This window comes from Gaeumannomyces tritici (genome assembly GCF_000145635.1).
Source record: "Gaeumannomyces tritici R3-111a-1 unplaced genomic scaffold supercont2.3, whole genome shotgun sequence".
In the NCBI taxonomy this organism is placed as follows: Eukaryota; Fungi; Ascomycota; class Sordariomycetes; order Magnaporthales; family Magnaporthaceae; genus Gaeumannomyces; species Gaeumannomyces tritici.
The window spans coordinates 5,946,066-5,968,896 of NW_008804547.1; the positions used below are offsets into that span (position 1 = coordinate 5,946,066).

Sequence of the window (22,831 nt, forward strand, 5' to 3'; positions counted from 1 at the left end):
TACATCCTCACGACTGGGCCTGGACACGTGGATCGGATATGTCTAACATCATTATTTCCAAGATCCAAGGTCTAAGATTCCGACATCTTATGTTTTATTCGGGCCCTTTGGGGATCGGGACGTAGCTGTCTTGATACCTCCGGCTTCTGTATTTGGTTATAGTTCTATATGTATGATAGCCTCACAGGCCTAGGACTCTAGGTCCAGAGGAAAGAGATGGATAACTGGCACAGTGTGTACGTCCAAGGCGAGCATGAGAGATCTGTCCAAACGGCGTATGCTATGCCATGTGGCGCGTGCGGAAACAGATCTTCCCTTTGGTGAGCTCGTCTTGGTATGGTTGTAGGTTTAAGAGAGACTTTACTTTCTGTGGTACTCTGAGTGGACTGGGGAGGAGTGTTGTCGGGTTGTCTGACTTGCGAGGAAAGGGGCAACAAGATAAGTGCGGACGCCGCTTTGATAATTTTCAGAGACGCCTCCCTCGATGAAACTGAGAGAATGGTCCATCACTGGCTGTTTGTCCCCTGTGCCTTTGAACGCAACAGGCCCTGGTGATCGTAGCCACGCGCAGGCAGCCCGCCGCCACAGCGGCATGCTTGCACCTTCACAACGACGAGAGCATACACATGACATTTGAGTAGCCCAGGCGAGCCGAGTTTGAGAAGTCAACGTACTAGTAGTATTGATGTGTGTTGTGTTGTATGTGTGGGTGGTGTGTTTGTGCTGGGGATAGTAAAAAGGCAGAGATATGAACTATTAGCGATCCAGGCAAAAGGAACGTTGAGAAAGAAAAAAAAGGCAGTGCGATTTGGGTAAGGAGAAGGGGAAACAGAAGAAAAAGAGACAAAAACAACGAAAACTATGGCACCATACAGACTTTGTGTAAGAAACAGACGACCAGGCAGTTGGCTCCCAAGTATATCCCTTTAAACACTCCCCTTCGCTATGCACGCGCCCTCCAGTGTAAATACCCTTTTTGTATGTATGTTAGTTTGGATGTCGCGGGCTGCCGGCCAAACTGCGAGTTTCCCAAACACATGCCTCCCCAACATCTCTGCAGGCTCCATGACCCTCCTGTGTCACCCTCACAGAAAGGATGGCATACTAAGGGGGTGAAAAGGAAACAGAGAGGAAAAGGCAGAGAGGCAAGGAAAAAGAAAACAAACAGCTTGACACAACCAATCCCGGCTATCCTTCCAAGTCCAGAAACCCCGCCTTCCATGTTTACCAGGTGTACAAAAGCGAACCCCCACTCCTCTTAGGCCAATCCCACTCCGTAGCGCAAACATTCTGTTCTTTGGGTGGTGGGATGCGAATCCCTCCGCTCCCTGGTCGAGAGAGAAAAAGAAAAAGAGAAAAAAGCAGAAGGGCAGTTGAGTCGGTTTTTCTCTTCCCCAGACCAAGAATCCCCTCCCGCTTTTCCCCTTTTGTGTTTGACCAACGCACGCAGACAAGGACTGACAGTAAGAACAGTCTTTGGGTGGTCTGTAACGGACAGAAACAAACATCGAAAGAATCCACGCGCCAGCCAGAACCGACCTCCATAAGTGCCATAACGAAACCCTCCGACCAGCCGGCCTCCCGTTCCTGCCACCCCTAGGCTAAACGAAGAATAAAGTTCACCAACCGAACCACCTGTGGCAACCGGATATTTGCAGAAAGATATAAGAAGGCAGGGAATATAAGGAATACGGGGAGATAGACATGAAGAAAATATGGGGGGCTTTTAAAACGAATATGTATGAGGGGGGGTGATTGTTGAGCTCTCCGCGTAAAAAGAAGGATAGTCGTGCTGTGCGCTGTGTGTAAGGATGACAACGAGTCCAAACAGGTAGAAAGGGTTCCGTCAGTATCGCCAACATGTCTCCAGATGACAAGATGGTGCTTCTATGTGCGTCCGCCCACGGCACGCAACCAATACAAAACCAAATTGACGAGATGACGGCAAGTTCGATATCGCTTCGATCCCATGAGCCGAGGTGGGACAAAGTTGAGGAAGGTAAGGACAAACGAGCAGTCCTTATTGAAGCTTGTTGCGACGAAGCGACACGCCCTCGAGGACTCGTGATTTGGAGCTCTGGACCTCAAGCAGGGGACTTGCTGGGTGGGGCGCCGCTGCCGTTCTGACGGGCGTCATTACCGCTCACGCTCAGACCACCCATACCAGACGACAGGAATGGGAAAGGATCGTTCTCGGTGTTCGACGCATAGAAGCTGGAAGGTCCAGCCGATGCAGGGCCGTTGGTGGCAGACTGGAATGCTGCCTCAGCGGCTCGGCTGTCGAATGGGCCAGCCGAATGAATGCCGGGGGCTCCGGGACCACCAAAATGGGTGTTGATGGTCGGGTACGGGGCGGCGCCTCCACCGATGCCTGAGGGGAGGGCATAGGTGCTAGGAGGCCCGCCAAAGTGCTGACCATAGCCACCGCCAGACTGGAAGCCACCGCCTCCACCTGAGAAGGGACCACCAGGACCTGGGGCTCCGCCCATCGACTGCTGGTTCATGTAGTTCGATGGCGGGTCGACCATGGGAGAGGGGTACCCAGAGTCGCCAACGACAGCTGCGGTGGCACGGCTGGCGCCGCAGCGAAGACAGCACACATTCTTGGCGAAGTTATGGTACCCGCAGATCTCGTTGCCGCACTTCCAGTCGCCGGCGCGGAAGGGCACGACACCACCACCGCCACCCATGCGGCCGCCTCCGTGCATCGGGCCGTGGTGACCACCACCGTGCTGGGGATGCGGCATCATAGCCGGGGGGGCATAACCACCATAGCCTCCATAAGCCATGTCTCCGCCCGCAGGGCCGGAGTTGACCGCAGGATACGAGCACCGGAAACATGCTGTGCGGCGTTGGAAGTTAGAAAACCCGCAAGACGGGCAGGTCCAGTCGCCCGGGCGGGGGCGATTCTTGCTGGGCGGGAATGGAGTAAGGATCTCTGCCGCACGATCAAGAACGCGGCTAGAAGAGGGCGAGACCTCGATGGCCTTTTCGTTGAGCGCTCTCCCGTTCATGCACAAGCTCTCGGCGGCCTGTGTCAGAAGGCAATGTCAGCGTTTACTCCGTCCTCGGTGCCCCGAAGAGACCCGACACGGAAGCCTAACGGGTGAGCGGCCAGTCTGAGCAGCAGTTGGCGCAAACGTACCTCCTCGTGGGACGAAAAGACGGCAAAGCCGGTACCGGTAGGCTTGTGCTGTTCGGGTGTACGCAGAGTCCAAAAAGCGATGGGACGGCCTCCAAACTGAGTGAACCAACTTTCCAGCTCCGACTGCGTCGTGTCGTGGGGGAGACCAGACATGTGAAGGACCTTGCTGCGCTCGGAAAGGAAGGCGCGAACGTCGGCACGGGCATCGAGCGGGCGGGCAAGCACGTCTGGGTGGTCCTGCAGAGGTTGAGACTTCCTAATCAGGCCACGCAGCACGCGTGCCAGCGTGACAGCCTCCTCCATGGCACGACGAGGCGATGCCGGCGCCAGAGCCTGCAGGTGGAACGGCAGGTTGTGTTTGATGGGGGCGCTGGATTGCACCGCCTCAACCTCGAGGGCCGCACAGATGTTGGTCAAGGTCGATGTTGCAAAAGTGAGGGCCTCGGGGTGATGCTGTAGCCACCGCTGGTATTCCGTCCTGAGGTCGAACGTCCGCGAGTGCTGCAGGTACGGAGGTAGCACCACAGTCTTGTCCCGCGCTTCGCGAGGAAGCTGCACGCGCAGGTCCCATGCCTCAAATGTAACGAACACGAAATCCAGGTTGGTCGATGTTAGGTGTTCCGAGGCAAAGGCGTCGAAGCGGTTGATGGCATCCCGGAACGTGCCTGCGTTACGGACATGCTCCCAGGTCAAGGTCGTCAGGCTCGCTGTTTGGAAGGAAAGCGCGGTCAGCAAATGTCCCCACATCTGGGTATCCTTCATCTAGCTCGTTTGCGCGCCAGTGGCCGGGAAGCCATTCGAGTGGCTGCGAGACGAGGCGCAAGCTGGTAGGATGCAGGGAACAAAGCCCCACGGCTTCGAGGTGGCGCAGAGACTATATGGAGAGAGTAAACCTACTGCAAAGAGGTGTAATGGGAGTATTGACCGGTTTGACCAGTACGCTCTCGCGGTGAAGCTGTGCGTCAGGGCAAAAAGCTGCGTGTTAGAATTCGTCCATGTAAAACCAGCGTTCCGCTCCGGGCGGGAAAAGCGTTTGTTCTCACCTCCTCCAGTGTTTTCGCGTCGAGGAGGATCCAGCCGAGCTCAATAACCTCGGCAGAGTCCTTGGTGACGTAGACACCATGCTCGTCACAGGTGGTCGCGACGTGGATCACGACGTACCGATCCACGGCAAACGGTGCCTGTATGTTCTGTGTGTTCGCCATATTGGGTCGGGAGGGCTTCGAACTGGAGTGACTGGGTGGCTGGCAGTCAGAACCGTGGACGTGCGCTGAAACCTTCTGTATGGGGGGAATTGGTTGTCCTTGTCAATATCAGCGTCCCCTAGCAGTTGTCGTGGTCGACGAGGAACGAGCAGCAAATTTTTTAGGCTTATGGCGGGCGGTAGGCGTACCAGGCGAAGTCAAACGCGGGGGCTCGTTGCAAAGCGCGGGCTTCGGCGCAGTTGATGAGGTCAACGAACGATTGGGCGGCGCGTTCTGGCGGCGAATGGGCGGGCCAAGCCGGAGGTCAAAGGACAAGAGGCAGTGGGAAGCTGCAGTGGTGGCTTCAGGGAAAGCGGGAGCCACTGCGTCGAGTGCGGGCAACGTCAATCGGCGGTTGGGCTTCCAAACTAACCTCCGCGGGATGACCAGCCTTTACTCACAACCCTCGGGATTGGCGAAGCGAGCGGGCGATGTGACGGCCGTGAGGTGAAGGGAAGGGCAGGTAGGAGAAATAGGTGAGGCCAAAAGAGCGTTGGGGAAACGAGTTGCGAGGTTGCGTGGAAAAAGCTGGCCGTGGTTGTTGGCCTGGCGTGGGACCGTGGACGGGCGGGATTGGCGAGCAGCAGGAGCTGATGGAGCCCCAGTGGAGGAGCCCAGGATTGCGAGCCAGTCCTCGGCCGCGAGCACAGGGCAGCAAATGATGGCTGTCCGTGGTAGTCTGCACAAGGAAAGAGCGCTTGGCCCGCCGTGGGTCAGCGGGCAGCATTTGGGGTACCTGACCTCAAGGTGCCTTGTGCACCTCAATAGCAGCAGCCACCAGAGCCTACAACCACCTGTAATTACGAGCCTCCTCCCCTAGCGCTCGGCAACCCGTCTGCGCCAGCCAGGGCATGGCTCATCCAGGCGAGCCCGGAGACGAGCCGAACCATGCCATTTGCAATCTGCGGAAGGGGAGCCGAGGTTTTCTAGAATAATCAGGGGCCCAGAGAGGTATCCGCTGCGCTAGCAGGCCGAGGGCGGCGCGTCGCCCCCATTGAGGTGCTCTCGATGCTGGAGCTCAATGTGCTCAAGTTCTGCGACATCATGAACACGACGGTGAGCATTGAAGCCGTCTGGCGCTGGTCTAGCGTCCTAGCGCCCAGAGGCAAACGGCGGAGCTATTTCCTACACGGTAGCATATTGACAGCAACAGAAACAATAACACAGCAACGGTGACTACAAGGAACAAGCTACATATTTGCGAAGCAGATACATGGTAAGTTTACGTAGATACTTTGCGGTGCGTCAGATCTTTCCTTGATCGTCAGAGTCTGCTTCACCCAAAAAAAAAAAAAAAAAAAAGGGGGGACTCTCTTATCCGGCACACGCGGGGCAAATCTGCGCAGAACTTCAGCCATTTTTTCCTGATGGAGATGACCCACCTTAGCCCTGCGCGCCGGCTGGCTGGCTCAATACGCCCGTCCGGTGGTTTGTCCGCCCAACCGCCGCGAAATTTCAGCGGGAATTGCAAAGATGGGAAAAAGCCAAAGTTCCAAGACACAGCGGTTCCGGGTAGCGACCGCCCGCATCCCAAGCCGAACAGCCGCCGCCTCCAAATTCCCCGATGCGGCTTAGCCAGCAGCAGGCAGCCCGCCTAATCGCTGGCGCCTCGACAAAGCAGCCGTGTCCGCGCAGGGAGCAGTCGGCCACCAGCAGCATGTCCATGTGCTGTTACGTCAAAATCGGGACACCATCGGCAGGCCAACAAGGCAAAGCTTGGCCCCCTTTTCTTGCTTTCGTCCCTTTCTCCCACCGACTGATTGTCTCGGACCGATGAGCTCTGCTCTCGGTCCATCAAGACAAGGCATTCAACAGCAGTTTTGTCTCAGCCACACTCCCGTTCCGCGCCATGCTTCTATCTCTAGATTAAACGGCCTGGCGTCGGCAAGAGAACAGACAACTCGCTCCATCCAAGATGGCCCGTATATGCGCGTATCCACCATCGTCTCTATGTCACTTCTACCATAAGTAGCCTATCATAGTCATCTCGACCGTTCGCGACGCCGACCAGCCGGAGCTCGTGCGTCGATGCATGGGCCCATCCGCCGCGGCCCGCCGTCCTGGCCCGCAACTTTGGTACAGCGGCCTGGGGGTAATCTGCGTGCCTGCGTGACCGCGCAGGATAGGCACTGTAACTCTGTGTTGGGGAATGCAGCTAGATGGGACGTACACGCACACGCACATGCCCATACAGGCACATGTTTAAACAAAAGAGCCCGTTCGTTTGTGATACTCAACGCCTGGGGTCTTTCTGGGAGACGCCTAGTCCCCGATTGCAAGAGGCGATGATGAATAGGCACAAACTCGACGCGGACGGACATCTGCAAGCTCTTTGGGACAGTCGTTTGTCGAAACGCCGTATAGCGAGCTAGCTGACAAAGCATTTGGGCTTGGGGTTTCGTTGAACCTGTCTGTCGGTCGACCTTGTGCAAGGCGGCTTTCTCAGCCATTGTGCCAGTCCGCTGCCATAGCGAGCCGCTGGACGAGGACACTCATGGGTTTACTGCAAGATCAGCCCATCACTTGTCAGTCTGGTCTTCTGAAACCCACGACACATGGCGGCAGGCAATCTACCAGGTTTCCTCAGCAGACGCCGCATGGAGAAACCCTGCCTCAAACTCGTACCCGGCGTGCAGGCTGTGTATTGTGCATGGTAGTGGTTGCAGGTATGATAATGATGTGCATAGCCGCGGCTTGTTACCGCGACATTGGCGCCCCATCGTGCCCATGAACGAGTAGGATCGACCATTCGCAAATTTCAGGTGTGCTCCGTCCCGCATCTCAGCATCGGCCCATTTTGGGAAGCTCCCTAGAACGGCGCCTCGCGTTGGGGTTAGCGCCCGCTGTGGCTCTGTCCCTTTTCAGTTCTCAGTCTGGGGGCGCAACGGCGTTTCCCCGCGACCCGCCCGGACGGTGCACCGTGCGTAATGGTCAGTTGCCAAGCGGATGGAACAGTCCGACTTACCGGGCTTCCAGGTTTGGGGCTCAGCAAAGGCTTCTGAAGCCTACACGTATGGGATTCGATAAGGCCACCTCAACTGTTGAAAGCAGACTGATATGAAGCACAACAAGCGGCACTTGAGGAGGCAGTGGCCAGAGCAACAATTCGAGTACAGTGCAAATCAGTCGGGAACACTAAGCGCAGATCTACGGAAGGTAGACCTAGAACGTAAGCCCCAAGTTCTTTTCAACAATGAGAGGATAACGAAAGAAAAAGGTAGCATCCACGCGAGTATCATAGTATTGCCTATGCCAGTACGTAGGTACAAAGTGTATAGAAAAGATCTAGGTAGGCACGTAGTAGGGAAAAACTAATACGGCAGAATTACTCAGCGGGGCGCCAGTCATGGGATGAACGAATCTCTTGGCTTCGAGGGTTCTTTCGAGCGCCTCATCAGCTGTTTCCGCGTCAGCCTCAGGTGGCGTGCCGTAATTGCTGGCTCTTAGTCGTGGCACGTGCATCGACGCAGGCCTATCGTCAGCACGCGCGCACGCCTACGTCATGCATGAGCAATATCATCTACGATAAACATTCTGCGCCAGAGTTAATACCCGTGATATCGGGCCAGCCGCGCCACACGGACTCCCATTTAATACGCTGTTGGTCCGTTTCAGAAAGCCCAGCGCCTCCACCTCTTGTCCACTACTGCCCCTCGTTGATGATCCACGCTTTTTCGAACGACAACAACCCACCTTCGTCGGCGGCAGACTGACCATTCACAACATTGAAGCGGCGCGGATAGCGAGTCAAGCGAAATTCTTCACCAAGGCGAAAACGAGGCGATACGACCTGACACGACACCACGATGGGTGCCGTCTCCGCAGTCTTCCTGGTCCTCGCCACCATACTCTGTAGGCTGGATTTGACTCGTACCACTTCCCGGACTGCAATACCGAAAGCTAACATGTTCCATTTCGACAGTTCCGCCCCTGGGCGTTTGGATGGTGGCGGGCTGTGGCGCTGACCTGCTTGTAAACATTTGTTTGACGCTCCTCGGGCAAGTGCAATCCAGTCCGTCTCGGGCGCTCTCATTTGGGGCCAAAAGTCACCCCTTGCTCGCCTTTACGACCCGTCGGCCAACCAGTGTCCTCGGCCAAAGGTGCTGTTCGGGACTGGACAAAGCTGACCCCGCCGCCTCCTTTAGGTACATCCCGGGCCATCTCCACGCCTTCTACATCGAGTACGTCTACTACGACCGTCGCGAGCAGGCCAGGGAAGGCCGCTTTTCCTCGGGCCCCGCCCCCGGAATCTACAGCGACAACGTCCAGACTGGCGGCGGTGGCTATGGCACCATTGTGCAGCCGACCCATTAAGGGCACTGGAATTTTCAGACCCGGGACCTGCGCTCTCTTTCTTCGGCCTTCCATGGCCCGCCTGCCGTCAAGACTGCACGACACAGTCATTGCGGGCTTGAGGAGGATAAGCTCCTGACGTGGACGTCTGCAGTCTAGAGAGCTTGGATCTGCAGGGGGCGGGTGGGCATGCTGGGTGAGATATATGGGACCGCAACCTGTGAGGTTTGGCGCAGGGAACGCACACCGCGTATCGCTTCTTGCATGAAACATGTTTTCTTGTTCTTCCGCTTGCACAGGGCGTGTAATTATCTAGAGACTGCAGCTGTTGCACAGCCGGTAGGAAGCCAAGAGATACGTGGCAAGCAGACGATGACTTTCCAACATGTCCGCCATAGGTAGCTCCAGGCTAACCGGAGAATGAACGGGTGGCGTGAACACGGGCGAATTGGGGGCTTACGGTAAGAGGCTACCCAGACGGAGTCATCGGCGATGAAGCGTAAGAACAAATTGTATTTGTCTGCGCTCACCGGCCTGCTTCTGATGCCAACGAGGTAAGGCCAATGTGCATCAGGATTTGAAATGAGGAAGAAAGGTCGGGCAAAAGGGAGCACCGGAAAGAGTGGGCGGTCTCGGTTCCATCTGTTTCCTGCAATGGATCCGATACATGTAAGTGAGTGCTGGCATCTGCAGATTGGATCGAGCAGCCGTGTGATACCACCGGCGAGAGAAAAAAAAAAACCCGCAACGGAATGGGACATTGACTGCCCGCGCGTTCCCTGGGGTTTTATTCTCTCGACGCTTCCGGGATACCTGCTCTATCGCTCAGGGGTGGAAGGAAAGGGACGCACAGGCAAGGAACATCCTTGCAATCATCCTTCTACAGCACGCACACACGAGGCTCCCGTATCGGTGGGTAGGGGGTAGGACAGAGCTGCAAACACGGTGGTTGTACCATCGCCAAGCGGCTGGGACGGGAAGGTGGCGGGTATTTTGCACAGTCGAAGGTGGTGTGTGGAGGTGCTTTTTTGGTAGGTACTAGTATGCGTGCCATGTAAGGAGAAGGGGGATGCCGATTGAGCCAGGCCATGCACATCGACCTCGCCTACATGGGACAGGGACAACAACACATGGGGTTTTACGGACATGTTCTCGGCCTAGAATGGAACGCGGATACTTCTTGGCGTGGAAAGGGACGGTCGAAGTATTCGCGCAAATCCTGCTTGCGGTCGGTCTGGTTGGGTCATAAGGCTGTGGGCGATCCTGTAGGTTTTAGGGCATTGAAGGAAAGTGCAAGAATACCGGCAGGACCGGCAGTAGGACCAGGAGCAGAAGCAAGGACAACAAAACAGCTGGCTTGTGAGGATGGAGCCCAAGCGTGCATACCACAATCGCCAATCGTTAGCCTCCGGCCGGTCCAGCTTCAGGCCGACCAGCTCGGCACCACCCCAATCGACCCTTTCGTAGCCGGCCACGACTGCCTGCAGCACGCATAGCCCCGCGCGCGGCCAATGGTGGCCAATTCATGCTCGCCGCACCAATCGCCGTCCGGCAGCCCGGCTCCTCGGGGCAACCGTAACAACGGGCAGGTGCTTTTTTCTTGATAGGCGGGCTCAAGAGGAGAAATCGGAGAGAACGGCGGGGATCTGCGCCAGAGATTGGCTTGTGGTTAAATTCAACAGAAAGCAAAAACCACATGGGAGAAGCAATGAGAGCGGCGAAAGCACGAGGGAGGCTGGGAGACTGGGTATCACAGGCCAGTCCAGCGTGTTTTTTATTTTATTTTTATTTTTATCTTTGTTTTCTCTCTCCTTCTCAGGGATCCTCTTCCGACCCTCATCGTCCCGAATTCGTCTGATGAACAACAACAGCGAGCGCCACAAACGGCAGTCACCCAGTTGGCACTCCGAGTCTGGGTCGGGCTTATTAGCACGGTACGGGGCCTCAATATCCACCAAATAAGCTCGCGCAGCATTGACTACCAGAACCAGATTGAGTTCCTTCCCCACATTTGGTTTTGACAACACATCAAGCGGGAGCTCGTACCGCCGCCTGGACACGGCTTGGTTGCTTCCCCTGCCTCGTCCTCAATCCCCTTCCGTCCTCCCCTCGTCCTTTTCGTCCTCCTGCAGCCGGGCACTCGACCAGCAAGCGAGGGGACCCAGCACTGGAGGGCTGGGCTTGCTTCTTGCTGGGCTTGCTTCTTACTGAGACACCCAGGCTCAGTCATGTCTCTGGCAAATCTGCAGCCACTGCCGCCGCAACAGTGAGCAATCCGAGACAAAGCCGCAGCATCAGGGGACCAGCCAGAGACCCCCAATCAGAGAAACCCCGCCGTGCAGCTACGCGTGCCCAGCTCTAGCTCACACACTCGCCGCGCCGCCGCGCCTGCTTCCCACGCCCGCGCATACACCCAGCGCTGCCGCCCTCCTTCGCTGGCGTGCATGGCAGGTGATACCACTCGACGGGAGAGAAAATAGCAAGAAAAAAAAAGGAAGAATATTTTTTTGTCTCTCCTGCAATTCCCTCCCCCATCATCCCACGACGCAACGCGCCCCCCTTTTTCCCACCCCCTTTCCTCCTGGGACCGGCAGGTCCTCGGGGATTGGATGCCGCCACCATGCAGAGTATAAATAACAGGACACACGCCCGCGGGCCGCCCGAGCAGAGGCTCGCGCCCGATGCGCGCATGGTCAGCGCCGTCGCTGGCCGTGACTGTGGTCCTCCGTCATCGCTCTCGCCCAGGCTATACAGGCCCTTCACTCCCACCGCCACCACTGACCCCTCATCGTCACGGGCATATCCTGCAACCCCCGGCCACCCTCCGCTTCGCAGCGGCGCAGCCGGCATCGTCTTGAGGGCATCACCACCACACAAGCAACGGTCGAGCTCCTTATCTTCAACTCGCCCGGCGACGACGACATCGGCGTCAGCTACGAAGCGTGGACCCCTGCCACCTTCGTTCCCGCTCTTCTTCGGCGCCGGTAGCAACCAATCGTCTGCATCGATCGCGCCCTCGACCGCCGAGGTCAGGCCCGCCCCCGTCGACGGTGGCACCGCCGCCCTGCGCGAACTGAACACAAACTTCCCCTCCAACGTCTACCGGCACATCTCGGCCAAATCATCGGGCGCCCAGAGCAAGACATACTCGCAGCCCGTCATCGTGAGAACGTACAACGGGCCATACGGCGAGGGCAACAAGAACCGCAACAATAGCGGCAGCCGGCCCGTCACGACCCGGACACCTCTCCCGGTGTCCTCGGACTCGGCCAACGGGGCCAGAGCGGCTCAGACCCCTGGGCAAATCCTCGCCGGCAAGGAAAACACTGGTGATAGCAGCAGAAACGACGACAGCAGCGACGGCAGCGGCAGCAAAGAGAATAGTGTAGTGAATGATCTCTGGACGTCGAACAACCACCCCTCATCCAAGCCCAACATGCCGCGTCACCACCCTCCTGCACCCAAAAAGCGGGGGTTTGGGCTGATGCTTCCCTGGCAGCGGGGTGACTGGTCAGCCGGCGATGACGGCAATGGCCTACATAGCGGAGTGGCCACGGCGGAAAGGCCAAAATACCCTCCCCTCGAAGCCTTCACCATGAAGGGGATCATACAGGCGGAACGGTTTCAGCAGAGCGAGCTTGATGTCTCGCTCGACCAGATCGCAGAGCTGTATGCCCGGAGCAGGTACAGCTTGAGTAATCAGTATGAGGTGCACGTGACGCCTCACGGCTCCGGGATGGGGTTTGCCGAGCCCGGCGGAACTGCTGCTGTCGGAGTCGGTCGCAGGAAAGCGGGGAGCGCTGCCAGTACCACCGGAGGGTCGTACCACCCCGGCAGTCACCGCAGCGGCAGTGTGCGAAGGTACCATGGCCACCAGCTGATCGGCCCCACACTACAGGCCACGTGGTCCGAGGACGAGGCGGATGAAGCGTCGGTGGTGGCCGCGTCGGTATCCACCACGGGCGTGGCGGCCAGGTCACAGCGCAAGCGGAGGGGTGCTGGCGCCGGCGGCCAGAGGAGGAAGAGTGCAGCGTACGGAACGCTCGAGACTATCATGTCTAGCAGCCGCTCGTCATCCGAGGATAAGGAGAAGAAAAAGTCGGCTTCGGAGCTGACCGAGGAGGTCCGTGGGCGCGCCGAGCGTGCCGCTGGCAAGTATGGCGAAGGCGGCAGCGCAGCCGCTGGACAACAGACAGATGTGCCTCAATCAGCAGCTGGTGGCATCAATGACCGTCAACTGAGCAGGAGGGACGACGAGAGCACAAGCCAGCAAGCAGCCGCCAGCGGCGGGTCTCCTACAAGGAGAAAGGGTTCGGCCTCCTTCGCCCACGCCGTGATCGACAGCTCCAGGTCGCGGCATGACACAACATCTCCCAGGAGCTCGGCCTCGGCGCTGGTCAGCCAGCCAGCGCTGCCGCAGACCTCGACTGGCGAGGTGGAGAGCCGGACGACTGTGACCCTGGGCACCGGGCGGGTGCGTGAGCGTTCACACAATGCGCGGAGTGCTGGCAGTGGCCGCAGGCAGCCGCAACCGACGCAGCTCCGGGACGGAGTCGAAGCCGCGACCGGCATCATTGTCGTGGGGATGGCGGCCCTGCCGGCAGCACCTCGGGCAGCTCGCAGAAACAGCCTCCTGAAGCAGGAGCCCGTCACGGCGGTCGCCGCGACGGCGGCGACGGCCCAGGACCCGCGGGCGGGCGGCGGCAGCGGCCTGCTCGCGGGCCTGAACGGCTGGATCCCCTGGAGAGGGGCCGCCGCGTCCCAGCCATCCCAGCACCAGCAGCCCAGCGCGGCCACGGATGGGCTGCGGGACCTGCTCAAGAGCGTGGACAAGAAGACCGCCAAGGGCAAAGGGGTGGAGCGGCTAGGCTGAGCGGCTACATTTCGCCCCTCGCCCTCCGCTAGAATTTTAGCGCTTGGTTTTGTTTGATGACTTTGCCACTTTTGGGTCCTCGTCATGGTGCCGAGTCTACTCCCTCATCGACCGCTGAGAGCTGGGATGCAGAAGAAAAACGCGTCCCAGGTCGGTCTGGTGTTTTGATCTCTAGGTTGGCTTGCAATTTCTTTTGTCACGAACTAACGACTCCATGACGGCATTTGTGGGATCTGGGAGCATTTGCAAAACTTTTTTTTGGGGAAACGGAACGCCCCCATACCACGATCACATCCATCGTGGTTGGCATTAAAGGTTGAGAGTGTTATTCTCTGCGCAGCATGTTTTGCCCATGTAGGCTGGGTAATATAGTCAGAAAGGTCGGTCGCATCTCTGACAGAAGGAGGACAAACTGTAAATGTGCAAAAGAAAAAGGTGGGTGCGAACAAACAAGCTGTTGCTGACTATAGTCGCTCTTTATGGGCCCTGCTTCGTGTTTCGTTGATGCTGCCTATAAACCACAGATGACAACTAGTCGACGTGATTGTGATCCAGAGAGCCAAAAATCAGTATTACAATGTCTCTTTTTTTCATCCCTTTTTGGTTTTCCAGGTTCCTTGTTTCTTTATGTGTAGACCGAATGTGGCCACTCTGATGGAGGCGCACCGTGCCGATTTACTCGGTCCTCTGCCTCTTGTTCTCCTGGTCGTCCTCGCCCGCTTGCCCATTCGCACCCTGGCCGTTGGCGGCGCCCGCCGCCTCGGCGCCGTCGGGAGCACCGCCGTCGTCGCCCTCGGCCTCGGCCTCGGCCTCGTCCCGGCCCCTGACGCGGCCGGCGCCCTCGCCCAGCTCGCCGCTGACGCCCGGGCCACCGATCCAGTTGCCGTCGGCGTCAAAGTAGTCGGCCACGTTGTCGGCTGTGATCCAGCCCGAGCTGCCGGGCATGGGGGGCGGCAGGCCGCCGTCGGCGGCGCCGCGGAAGACGCCCGACGCCGGGGCGAAGCCGTCGGCGGCCTCGAAGACGACGCGGTCGTCAATCTCGTAGCCGTACGTGCCGTCCTCATCGTCGTCGTCGTCGGCATCTGCGGGGTCCGGGTGCAGCTCGGCGCAGGCCGAGATTGCGGCGAAGAGGGCTGCGGCTTCGGACTTGGGGGCGTTTCTTGAGGGTGGTGCTGCTGGCGGTGAGGTAGTATCGTCTGTTGTAGTGGTGGCGGCAGTGGTGGTGGTGGCGGCGGGCGGTGGGGGGATAATAGTCAGCTCGACCGTGTCGTATGTCTCGTCGTCGGCGCCGCCGTCTTGCAGGTCGAGCTGCATGTAGACGGCCTGGACGGGGGCGTCGGAGGAGGAAGAATCTGGGAGCGTCTTGACGGCGTGGATGCCGATCAGTGGGTACGGGATCTTGACGCCGCACGTGGCATCTTGACTGAACAGGGTGAAGTTACTGGGAAGCACGGGGTGTTAGCAGTTTCTGGGTCAGGGTTTCTTTCAGGGCAGATTGGGCTGTATGCTGCTCACGCCGAATTTACAAAGACGTCGACTTTTTGCTCTACAAGCTGCTCCTCCTCCACCGCTCCCTCGGCTGTAGCAGGGGCGGCGGCTGGTTCGGCTCCGCGGAAGACGGGCAGCCTCTTGCGCTGGGAGGCAGGGACCAGGGCGCGGGCCCCTGCGGCGTGGAAGTGCAGGACGGGCTTGCCGTCGAAGAAGGACACGGGCGTGGCCTCCTGGAACTCGGCGAGCGGGGTGAAGTCGTCCAGCTTCGGGGGCGCGTCGGTCGTGATGATGCTCTTGATTGGGGGGTCCATAGTGGCGTTTAGGGTGTTGAGAGTGACGTGCTTAAATAGGACAGGTTGGAGGCTGAAGCTTGCAGGGAAGATTTGGGCTGGCGCGATACCTCGAGCTGCAACGACGCGCGATGGTTGGGTTGGTACCTTGAAATTCTGTGGACCCCGCGCCGTTGCTGGATGGGATGGGCGGCGGGGGGAGCCGTCAAGCTCTTATCTTATCTGGGCTACGAACCGACCCCACTTTCGATGCCGGGATCCACAAGCAGGGGGGGTGCTAGAGCCAACATCACGTCACGCCTGGAGCGCGCCAACGCGGGGATCGGCTTGTCGCACGCAAGCCAAGCGAATCACAACCACACCCGTGACACCCTCGAGTCCCGGGCTAGTGGACGATGTCCATGTCGGCAGCCGCAACAGTACTGTGTTCGAAGTCCTGGCAGGCCCCATAAGAACTGACCCTGTTGTTGTCGTTTAACACAAGGGCGGCGCTGGTCCTTGGGCGCGGGCTCTTGCTTACATCCCCCTCCTTGCTGCGCCGAACTCTAAATCCAGGGCGGCAGGTGAAACACGCCGCCATGCACGACAATCGTGAGTTCCCCAGTCTCGATTGCCAGACAGAAGCTGGACTCCCGTCATACCAGCGGAGCAAAAGCTGACTTTCCTGTTGCGCTTCTTCAGGATCGCACCCCCTGCTAGAGCAAGTCCCCCTGACCGTCTCCCCCTTCGTCACCCTCCCCAAGGCCCCGACGCTACCGTACACATACCGCGCCATGCCCTCTGCCCTCCCGCCCTCGGCGACCGGGATCGGCGTGTCCGCATCGATGGTCAGCGACATGGACGTCGACGGCGGCGACGACCACTCGGCAGCGGCAGGATCCTCGTCGGCAGCGGCGCCGCCCGAGAAGCCGCGCTACGTCGTCTCGGCCACGGGCCGCGCAGCGCACCCGGACGACATCGTGGCGTCCTGCCGCGCGCTGCAGGAGCACGTGGCGCGCCTGCAGGCCGACGCCGAGGCCGAGCTGCGCGCGCTCGACGAGCGCATCCGCGCCCGCGAGCTGGCCGAGAAGAGGCGCGTCGCCCCCGGCTGGCTCGACACCGACGACCGCATCCTCGAGCCCGAGCGCAGGCTGGCCGACGGCATGGATTCGCTGACCCTGACGGGCCAGCCGGGCGCTGGTGGCCCCGGCATGCTGCATCAGGAGGGCGGGCCGAGCGAGATGGCGGCGCCTGATTACGATCCGGGGTCGGAGATTGACCGCGCTTTTGCGGGCAGGTGATGTGACGCCACGGGCCTGGCTGCGTTGCTCGGTTTTTTGTAGCGCATGGATGTTAGGGGTGCTGTTTTTGTATGATATTTAATTGCTCACCTCCCTCGGGCTCATTCTTGAACTCTTTAGCTTGATCGATGCGGGGAAAGTAGATACAGTTTCTGTTCACAAGAGAGCCACGGGGCTTCCAACCTGGTCCCTTCAATCTCCAACCACTTGCCACCAGTACATCTTTTCTCAGCGCTTCGGGGGACAGACTGGCTTAATAGCGCGTGGTTTTCACCTCCTGACTGGGTGTATCAGGCAGTAATAGTAATAGACAATGGAGACGCAAGCTTCCGCTCGTGTCTGCCATGGTTTCCCTTAAGGGATCATTGCGGGCTTGGTATTCGGTGGAGGTTGGTCCTCGGCTGGCTGTGAACAAAAAGTCAAATCGGGGCCGTAACATAGACGAAAACATGCAATTCGTTGAACTACTGTACTACAAGTGGTATCAGAAAGGCAATTGCACCATTTCTTTGCTAAAGCGCGGCAACCATTTCTTCCGTCTGCGCGACCTATCTACGTTCGTCGTGGTCTGGATTCGAAGAAGGCGTCTGTCACTTTCGATCATGTGCAGAGATGGTGGTACATTCTGGGACAGAGTCTGTATACCGAAACACCTGTCAGCCATCGCACTCGGCTTGTGGATCAGTGCAGCTTTGGTTTGCAAATCTCAGACTGCGTTTCCGAGCGATGTTTGGATTGGCAGAGATCCTCTGGCTCTCAGCGACGTAACCATAAATCCCAGATCCCATGCTGGATAAACCTTTATCATGGGTGTTTTGTATCTTGATTTAACCGTAAGTTCCAACCGAAAAATTGCATGTAAAGTAGTTGGGTTGGTATGGGATAAGCTTCTGAAAAAAAACATCAGAGGATCCTCCACGAGATTTCTGAAGTCGAACGGAGCCTCGGCTGCAGAACCGCCGGGTCCCTCGAAGCATCTGCGGAGAGCCGATACAGATCCTCCTCGCCCAGGGGTAGATCTGACTAGGGGCCGCGGGCATCACAGCTCTTTTTGAGGTAGATTTGAGGCAAAGGCCACGGATGGGAGCGCGAGAATGAGCTGAAAGATTGGCTGGGCCCATGTCTGGTTATCATGTGAAGGATATGGTTGTGCGCAGCGGCTGGGTTGTGTGGGAATACTGAGAGCGAAGAGTCTGGTGTAACAAGGACTGCGACATGGAGGTCAAGGATTATTATTTTCGCTTGGGTTCAACGCTGAATTTAGCCTGTTGTCTGCAAAATTGGTAGATATCTGGAAAGGGAAGTCCCGGAGCATCTGGCGATCCGACGTTTCGATGCGGCGCAAAATGCCACACTCGATCAACGACCGATGCTGGCGGTGGAGGCCCCAACCATGCAGCAGATCTATACCAATTACGACTGAAGGCCACCCCAAAAATGCACACATCACTCTCATTCCCATCTTGCGGCGAAAACGCACGCCTTGTGTACCTGAGAATAACATGCCAACGGCGCATCCAATCCCATGTCAGCTCAGGTCCATGTCCACAGGGTAGCTCTCCGGGTCGGCCGGGCGGACGTGGATGTAGACCATGGAGGCGCAGCGCTCGCACGCGCAGGTCCTCGCCCACGGGTCCCAGGACCCCTCCCAGCGGTCCGCGCCCTCCCAGCGCGCCTCCGGGTCCGGTGTCCAGGGCGCGCTGGCGACGACGCCCCGGCGGATGTCGCGCAGCGCCGCGGCCGGGTGGGGCCCCGCGTACGAGATGGTCTTGTAGTGGCCGCCGGGTGCGATGAAGACGTAGCCCTGCGGCGGGAACGGCCCCGGCAAGCCGGCGGGGGGCGGCGGGAACAGCCCCAGTAGGCCGGCGGGGGGCGGCGGCGGCGGCGGCGGGGGAGGAGGCCACGGGCGCCGCGGCCCGCTGTGCGCGATGTGCGAGAGGCGGAAGGAGGCCCACCCGCGCGCGACGGGCTCGACGGCGTCGAGGAGCCGCGGCAGGAGGCCCTGCGAGGCCGGCGGGTTCCCCAGCGGCTGGGCCGTCCGGTGGTGGTACAGCGTGATGCGATCGAGCTCGAGGTGCTGCAGGGTCGGGCCGAAGTGCCGGAGGCAGGCGATGAGCCTGTTGACGTCGAGCGAGCCGCGCGAGAGCGTGAGCTCGGCGAGCGGGATCCACGGGAACATCCTCACCGGGGGCAGCCCCGGGAGCTGCGGCGTCTGCGTCATGCCCCGCGGCGGCGTGACGAAGTAGAGGAGGCTGCCCGTATACTGGTCGGTCGCCGAGCACATGTCGAGGTGCAGGCTGCGGAGCCCCGTGGCGTAGCCGAGCCAGTCGCAGAAGGAGGCCTGACCCCCTTCCACCAGCCGTAGGCTGAGCCGGAGCTTGCGGATCGATTTGAGCATCGGCATGACCTGGAACATTACCTCTCCCGGCCATTGAAGGATCTCGTGGCCCAGCTGCGCGAGCGTGCCCGCGAGGATCTCGAATGTCTTGGGCCGGAGCCCCGCCGCGGCCGCGGCAACCAGCAGCTTCTGGACGCAGATGCGCGCTTCCTCATGCGCCCGCACGGTCTCCTGGGAGTCTAGCGGCGGGCCAAACGAGGTCCAAGGGTTTCCGCCGCCGGGCGTCCCATGGATGGGCTCGGGGTGGCTGGGGCGATATGTTGTTGTGTCGTGGGGACACAGGCCCGTTAGCTGCCGAAGCGACCGGCTCGCCAAGATTCCCCAAGGGGCACACCGGCATATCAAGGGGTCCTCCCGCAAGATCCCGAGGTACTGTACGGCCAAGGTGTGCAGATTGGGGAACCGCAGCAAGGTTGCCGTTAAAAGGTGCATGTCTAGGTCCTGTCTGATCACATTTTCCTGGCGATCCGACTCAATGGTCGAATTGGCCCCGCGGTCGGTCGCGACCGTAGGGAGCATGACAACATCTAGGGCAACCCTCGTAACCATGTCCCGGAAATCCGATTTTGATATCTCGTCTAGCATGTGGAGACTTGACACCTGTCGCATCACCACCAGATCTTTAAAGCACGTTTCGGCAAAGAGAGCATGCGCGGCACTGGCAGCCCGCTTGTTCAATAGCCGGAACGCGCATAGGTTGGTGGTGTCGGGTCCGGCGGCGATGTGAGACGCTATATGGACGAGCAACTCCGTAGGGAGCCTCTCAAAGAGAGAGGGCGTCGGATGCTTCATGTTGAGGCCATTGTGCGAGCGGGGGTGGCGTGGATGTGAAGTGCGGCTGGAGTCGGAAGTGACATCCGCTCCCAGGAAGACCGGGCACCGTCTGTGGTTTTGCTCGGGGTTTGACCGTTCATATAATATCGAGTAATCGGGGACCGCGAGAAGCTTGCCGTTGGCTGTTGTGTTCGTGCTAGACTGTCGCGCCATGGCGGTTGCTAGTAGGTGGGCGGCGCCCGAAGAGTTCCAGCAAGCGAGGCATTGTCGAAGATTTTAAAGCTAAATAGGTACGCCGCGAGGCAATTGGATATGGGACGCGCCCATGGCCACCTGGGCCGACGAAATTGCGGGCCGGCAAAGGTTCCCGCGCTAGACAAACAAACAGATTGCGCATGGCAAAAGATATCATTGATTTGTGGTGGATCCGGCATTTTTGAATCTCGGTATTGGGGGCGTTTGCTGAATAAAATCCAGACTTGACAGTACAACCTAAACCTCACTTATCCCTCCACACTACTTGCGCCTGCCCTCATTACAAGCTAGCTGTGCTGACAGGCCCTCTGCCCAGACGAAGTTCCCCCTTGCGTCCCCCAACGGCACAAAGCCGCATCTGTTCGAGGCCACGGCCAACCTTACGCTTACGCTACGGGCTCGTACCCGGCGTTGTGGCCGGCGCGGTCCGAAAAGAGCCAGTAGACGATGAGGCCGATGACGGGGAAGAGGAACACGACCAGGCCCCAGATCAGCTTGCCGGCGGGTGTGCGGTTGGACTTGAAGACCTCGACTGGAGACAGGTGGAGAGGAAGTTAGCAGGCGGGCAAACGCACCACAGGGGCAGACGGAGGAGGGGGAACATACGGAGCACGATGATGTCGAGGATCAGAACAGCAAGCCCCAGGATCCCACCGCCGGTGCCGTACTGCCATGCGTTGCCGTGTCCAGTCGCGGTGACAACTTCCTCAGCAATGGGGGCGGCGTTCGCCAGGAGCGCTAGCCAGAGCTGGGCGAAGAGGGTGGTGAAGATTGCAGTCTGCATGTTGACGATGGCGATTTTACTTCTGCTATCTCTTGCTGGTTTGTTGTTTGTCGCTGGCGGGAACTTGTGCTCAAAAGCCGGTTGAAGGACAGGAAGATGAAGAAAAGGAAGAAGAAGGGGCGAGGGAGAAGGGAAGGTGCCAGGCAGTAATACATACACCCGAAACGGGCAAGCTAAGACCGTCACCTGAGCGCAGGTTGATCAAAGCGGGGGGCGTGTGGCCGTCGCAGGAGAGGTGGTGACGTCAACGGTTGAGCTGACGCAGCCCCACCAAACTGCCTGGCGGCCGTGCGCTGCAGCGCTAAGCCAACCGGACCCACCTGCCACCAGACAACGACGACAAGAAGCTGCGCGGAGGTTCCCGAAGGTGGGTTAGGGTCAGCAACGACATGCCTTTTGTTCCAGCAGAGCCGCAACAAAGCTTGACCTTCCTCAGACTGCGCTCAACGACGTCCTCAGATTGCGCTCAACGACATTCTCACACTGCCCCTAACGCGACCCCGAATTCGCTGCTACTCGACTAATCGTAAAATAGAAATGGAGGTAACATGTGCCAGCAATGTGCGGCTGGTCGGGCGTTGTCACGTCCCCAGGTTTGACATTTTAAACATCTGCAGCCGGAGCTCGGTGCGTAATCCATCGCTTCCGGTTGCTCTTGCCTCCGTCACGCTGCCATAGTAGGCAGACGTGTCATCTGGAAGTCAGAAGAGGCAAAACTCGGTGCAAATTTCCTTGTTATCTATGGTCGTGCAAACTCCGTGTTTGCGAGCCTTGCCAGTTGCGAGGTGGGCGAATGTCAAGGCGGATGGATGTGCACAAAGTGTTGGTGACCATACCCGCCCTTTTGGCATCTAGCACGGTCGGAGGACTAGAAATCTGGGTTGTGGTGGAATATGCGTGGGGCCAGCAAGTTGTGGCGTGGAATTCGAGCAGGAGGTGGTCGCGGTGAGCTCAAATATCTGGCTGTGCTAATGCTGCTATCTCTCAACAGATGGGTGGTGGTAGGGATCTTGCGCGGGTGTGATGGCAGCTGGTCTACCCTGGCCCTTTCCCTCGCCATCAGGCCACGAAGCGTCAACAGGACTGGAGGAGCGCACGCGTCGGCGCGCGCAGCGACGCGTCCCTCGGCGGACGTTCCCTTCCCAGTTCCTCCGCGACAGCAGCAGCAGCGCGTTTGGCATCCGATCTTTTGTCTGGTACGGTGGGGCCAAACAACCTCAAGGCGGGCCAATCCCCTGCCCTCCTCCCTGCGCCGCCGGAGATATCTCTCCCCTCCGGCCAATCCTGTGCCCTCACCGAGTGCTGCTCCTGCCGGTGAGGAAGCCTGCGGCATGCCCATATCAAGCTGGATCGGTCAGTTGGTTCTCAACAGACATGTAGCGCAGTTGGCAAACCATCTGCACACGTTGGCGAAGTCTTGGGTTCGAGTTCCCGGGGAGAATACAGAACTGGACTCCCTTCACCTCCTTGCATACGGTGGCACAGCGAGAGGGGGCTCGAACCTTTTGCATTTTTATCCATTTAATTAGCGACCATCTTTTTTTTCGTTCTTTTTGTTCCATGTTTCCTCAGAATTCATTGGATGTGATGGGGGCGCGTTGGTGTGCAGGTCGCCGTTCGAGAGCTGCAAAAACAAAAACGAAAAAAAGGTGCTGCCATGGGGACTCGGGGCCTGGGCGGGGCAAGGTGGAGTACGCACCACCACGGGAGCACTGGCTCATTGCCTTGGGAATCAAGGGAAGGGGACTTTGGGCACAATTGTTTCTTTTTCTTTGCGGTGCAAACCTGTGTTCCTCAGCAGTGATCGGCCTGGCTCTAGCACTCACTGGATATCAGGAGGCTGAGCGGTGGTGCCGCGGATATAAGCCTAGCCAACGAGCATTTGTAGGCGGCGCCTGATTACGTCTGGCTAGTACCACATGCGACCGGAGCAGGACATATGAGGGAAAGTAATGCCACGATTGTGCGCTTGTTCGATCAGTGTAAGTTTTATATGATGGCCTT

General features: G+C 58.7%; 9 protein-coding genes across 9 annotated transcripts; 3 read left to right on the top strand and 6 right to left on the bottom strand.

Annotated features, from left to right (window-relative positions):
- Positions 1-666: 666 nt before the first annotated feature.
- On the bottom strand, positions 667-4,943 carry GGTG_07104 (asparagine-rich protein). The gene is made up of 5 exons (XM_009224928.1): positions 4,539-4,943; positions 4,189-4,425; positions 4,043-4,100; positions 3,146-3,852; positions 667-3,032 (listed from the first exon to the last, which is right to left on the bottom strand). Exons 2-5 carry the CDS (start codon positions 4,348-4,350, stop codon positions 2,085-2,087), a joined length of 1,875 nt encoding a protein of 624 aa, XP_009223192.1. The 5' UTR covers positions 4,351-4,425; positions 4,539-4,943; the 3' UTR covers positions 667-2,084.
- Positions 4,944-6,122: 1,179 nt separating this feature from the next.
- On the bottom strand, positions 6,123-6,839 carry GGTG_07105 (hypothetical protein; the record flags this gene model as incomplete). Its single annotated transcript, XM_009224929.1, has 2 exons — positions 6,123-6,518; positions 6,572-6,839. The coding sequence occupies 2 exons, from the start codon at positions 6,837-6,839 to the stop codon at positions 6,349-6,351; spliced, it is 438 nt and encodes a 145-aa protein (XP_009223193.1). The 3' UTR covers positions 6,123-6,348.
- Positions 6,840-8,039: 1,200 nt separating this feature from the next.
- On the top strand, positions 8,040-9,165 carry GGTG_07106 (hypothetical protein). Its single transcript, XM_009224930.1, has 3 exons — positions 8,040-8,241; positions 8,312-8,387; positions 8,535-9,165. Exons 1-3 carry the CDS (start codon positions 8,196-8,198, stop codon positions 8,701-8,703), a joined length of 291 nt encoding a protein of 96 aa, XP_009223194.1. The 5' UTR covers positions 8,040-8,195; the 3' UTR covers positions 8,704-9,165.
- Positions 9,166-10,687: 1,522 nt separating this feature from the next.
- On the top strand, positions 10,688-14,215 carry GGTG_07107 (hypothetical protein). Its single transcript, XM_009224931.1, has one exon. It carries the CDS (start codon positions 11,303-11,305, stop codon positions 13,553-13,555), a length of 2,253 nt encoding a protein of 750 aa, XP_009223195.1. The 5' UTR covers positions 10,688-11,302; the 3' UTR covers positions 13,556-14,215.
- GGTG_07108 (hypothetical protein) lies at positions 13,514-15,519 on the bottom strand. The gene is made up of 2 exons (XM_009224932.1): positions 15,071-15,519; positions 13,514-14,996 (listed from the first exon to the last, which is right to left on the bottom strand). Exons 1-2 carry the CDS (start codon positions 15,355-15,357, stop codon positions 14,231-14,233), a joined length of 1,053 nt encoding a protein of 350 aa, XP_009223196.1. The 5' UTR covers positions 15,358-15,519; the 3' UTR covers positions 13,514-14,230.
- Positions 15,520-15,651: 132 nt separating this feature from the next.
- Positions 15,652-16,975, top strand: GGTG_07109 (hypothetical protein). The gene is made up of 2 exons (XM_009224933.1): positions 15,652-15,927; positions 16,018-16,975. The coding sequence occupies exons 1-2, from the start codon at positions 15,915-15,917 to the stop codon at positions 16,614-16,616; spliced, it is 612 nt and encodes a 203-aa protein (XP_009223197.1). The 5' UTR covers positions 15,652-15,914; the 3' UTR covers positions 16,617-16,975.
- A 67-nt stretch (positions 16,976-17,042) lies between these two features.
- Positions 17,043-19,563, bottom strand: GGTG_07110 (hypothetical protein; the record flags this gene model as incomplete). The annotated part of the gene is made up of 1 exon (XM_009224934.1): positions 17,043-19,563. One exon carries the CDS (start codon positions 19,561-19,563, stop codon positions 18,145-18,147), a length of 1,419 nt encoding a protein of 472 aa, XP_009223198.1. The 3' UTR covers positions 17,043-18,144.
- Positions 19,564-20,429: 866 nt separating this feature from the next.
- GGTG_07111 (hypothetical protein) lies at positions 20,430-20,827 on the bottom strand (the record flags this gene model as incomplete). The annotated part of the gene is made up of 2 exons (XM_009224935.1): positions 20,430-20,575; positions 20,650-20,827. The coding sequence occupies 2 exons, from the start codon at positions 20,825-20,827 to the stop codon at positions 20,430-20,432; spliced, it is 324 nt and encodes a 107-aa protein (XP_009223199.1).
- An 868-nt stretch (positions 20,828-21,695) lies between these two features.
- Positions 21,696-22,338, bottom strand: GGTG_07112 (hypothetical protein; the record flags this gene model as incomplete). Its single annotated transcript, XM_009224936.1, has 2 exons — positions 21,696-22,172; positions 22,222-22,338. 2 exons carry the CDS (start codon positions 22,336-22,338, stop codon positions 21,696-21,698), a joined length of 594 nt encoding a protein of 197 aa, XP_009223200.1.
- Between the last annotated feature and the right edge of the window lie 493 nt (positions 22,339-22,831).

What these genes read in the sequence shown, in the direction of transcription:
- GGTG_07104 (XM_009224928.1), bottom strand. Translation starts at nt 4,350, where the DNA reads ATGGCGAACACACAGAACATACAGGCACCGTTTGCCGTGGATCGGTAC. An exon ending in ACGCGAAAACACTGGAGGAG is followed by an intron (nt 4,101 to 4,188) that starts GTGAGAACAAAC and finishes CCTGACGCACAG; the next exon opens with CTTCACCGCGAGAGCGTACT. An exon ending in TCCCATTACACCTCTTTGCA is followed by an intron (nt 3,853 to 4,042) that starts GTAGGTTTACTC and finishes CCTTCCAAACAG; the next exon opens with CGAGCCTGACGACCTTGACC.
- GGTG_07106 (XM_009224930.1), top strand. Translation starts at nt 8,196, where the DNA reads ATGGGTGCCGTCTCCGCAGTCTTCCTGGTCCTCGCCACCATACTCT. An exon ending in GGTCCTCGCCACCATACTCT is followed by an intron (nt 8,242 to 8,311) that starts GTAGGCTGGATT and finishes CCATTTCGACAG; the next exon opens with TTCCGCCCCTGGGCGTTTGG. An exon ending in ATTTGTTTGACGCTCCTCGG is followed by an intron (nt 8,388 to 8,534) that starts GCAAGTGCAATC and finishes CGCCTCCTTTAG; the next exon opens with GTACATCCCGGGCCATCTCC.
- GGTG_07107 (XM_009224931.1), top strand. Translation starts at nt 11,303, where the DNA reads ATGCAGAGTATAAATAACAGGACACACGCCCGCGGGCCGCCCGAGCAG.
- GGTG_07108 (XM_009224932.1), bottom strand. Translation starts at nt 15,357, where the DNA reads ATGGACCCCCCAATCAAGAGCATCATCACGACCGACGCGCCCCCGAAG. An exon ending in GACGTCTTTGTAAATTCGGC is followed by an intron (nt 14,997 to 15,070) that starts GTGAGCAGCATA and finishes CGTGCTTCCCAG; the next exon opens with TAACTTCACCCTGTTCAGTC.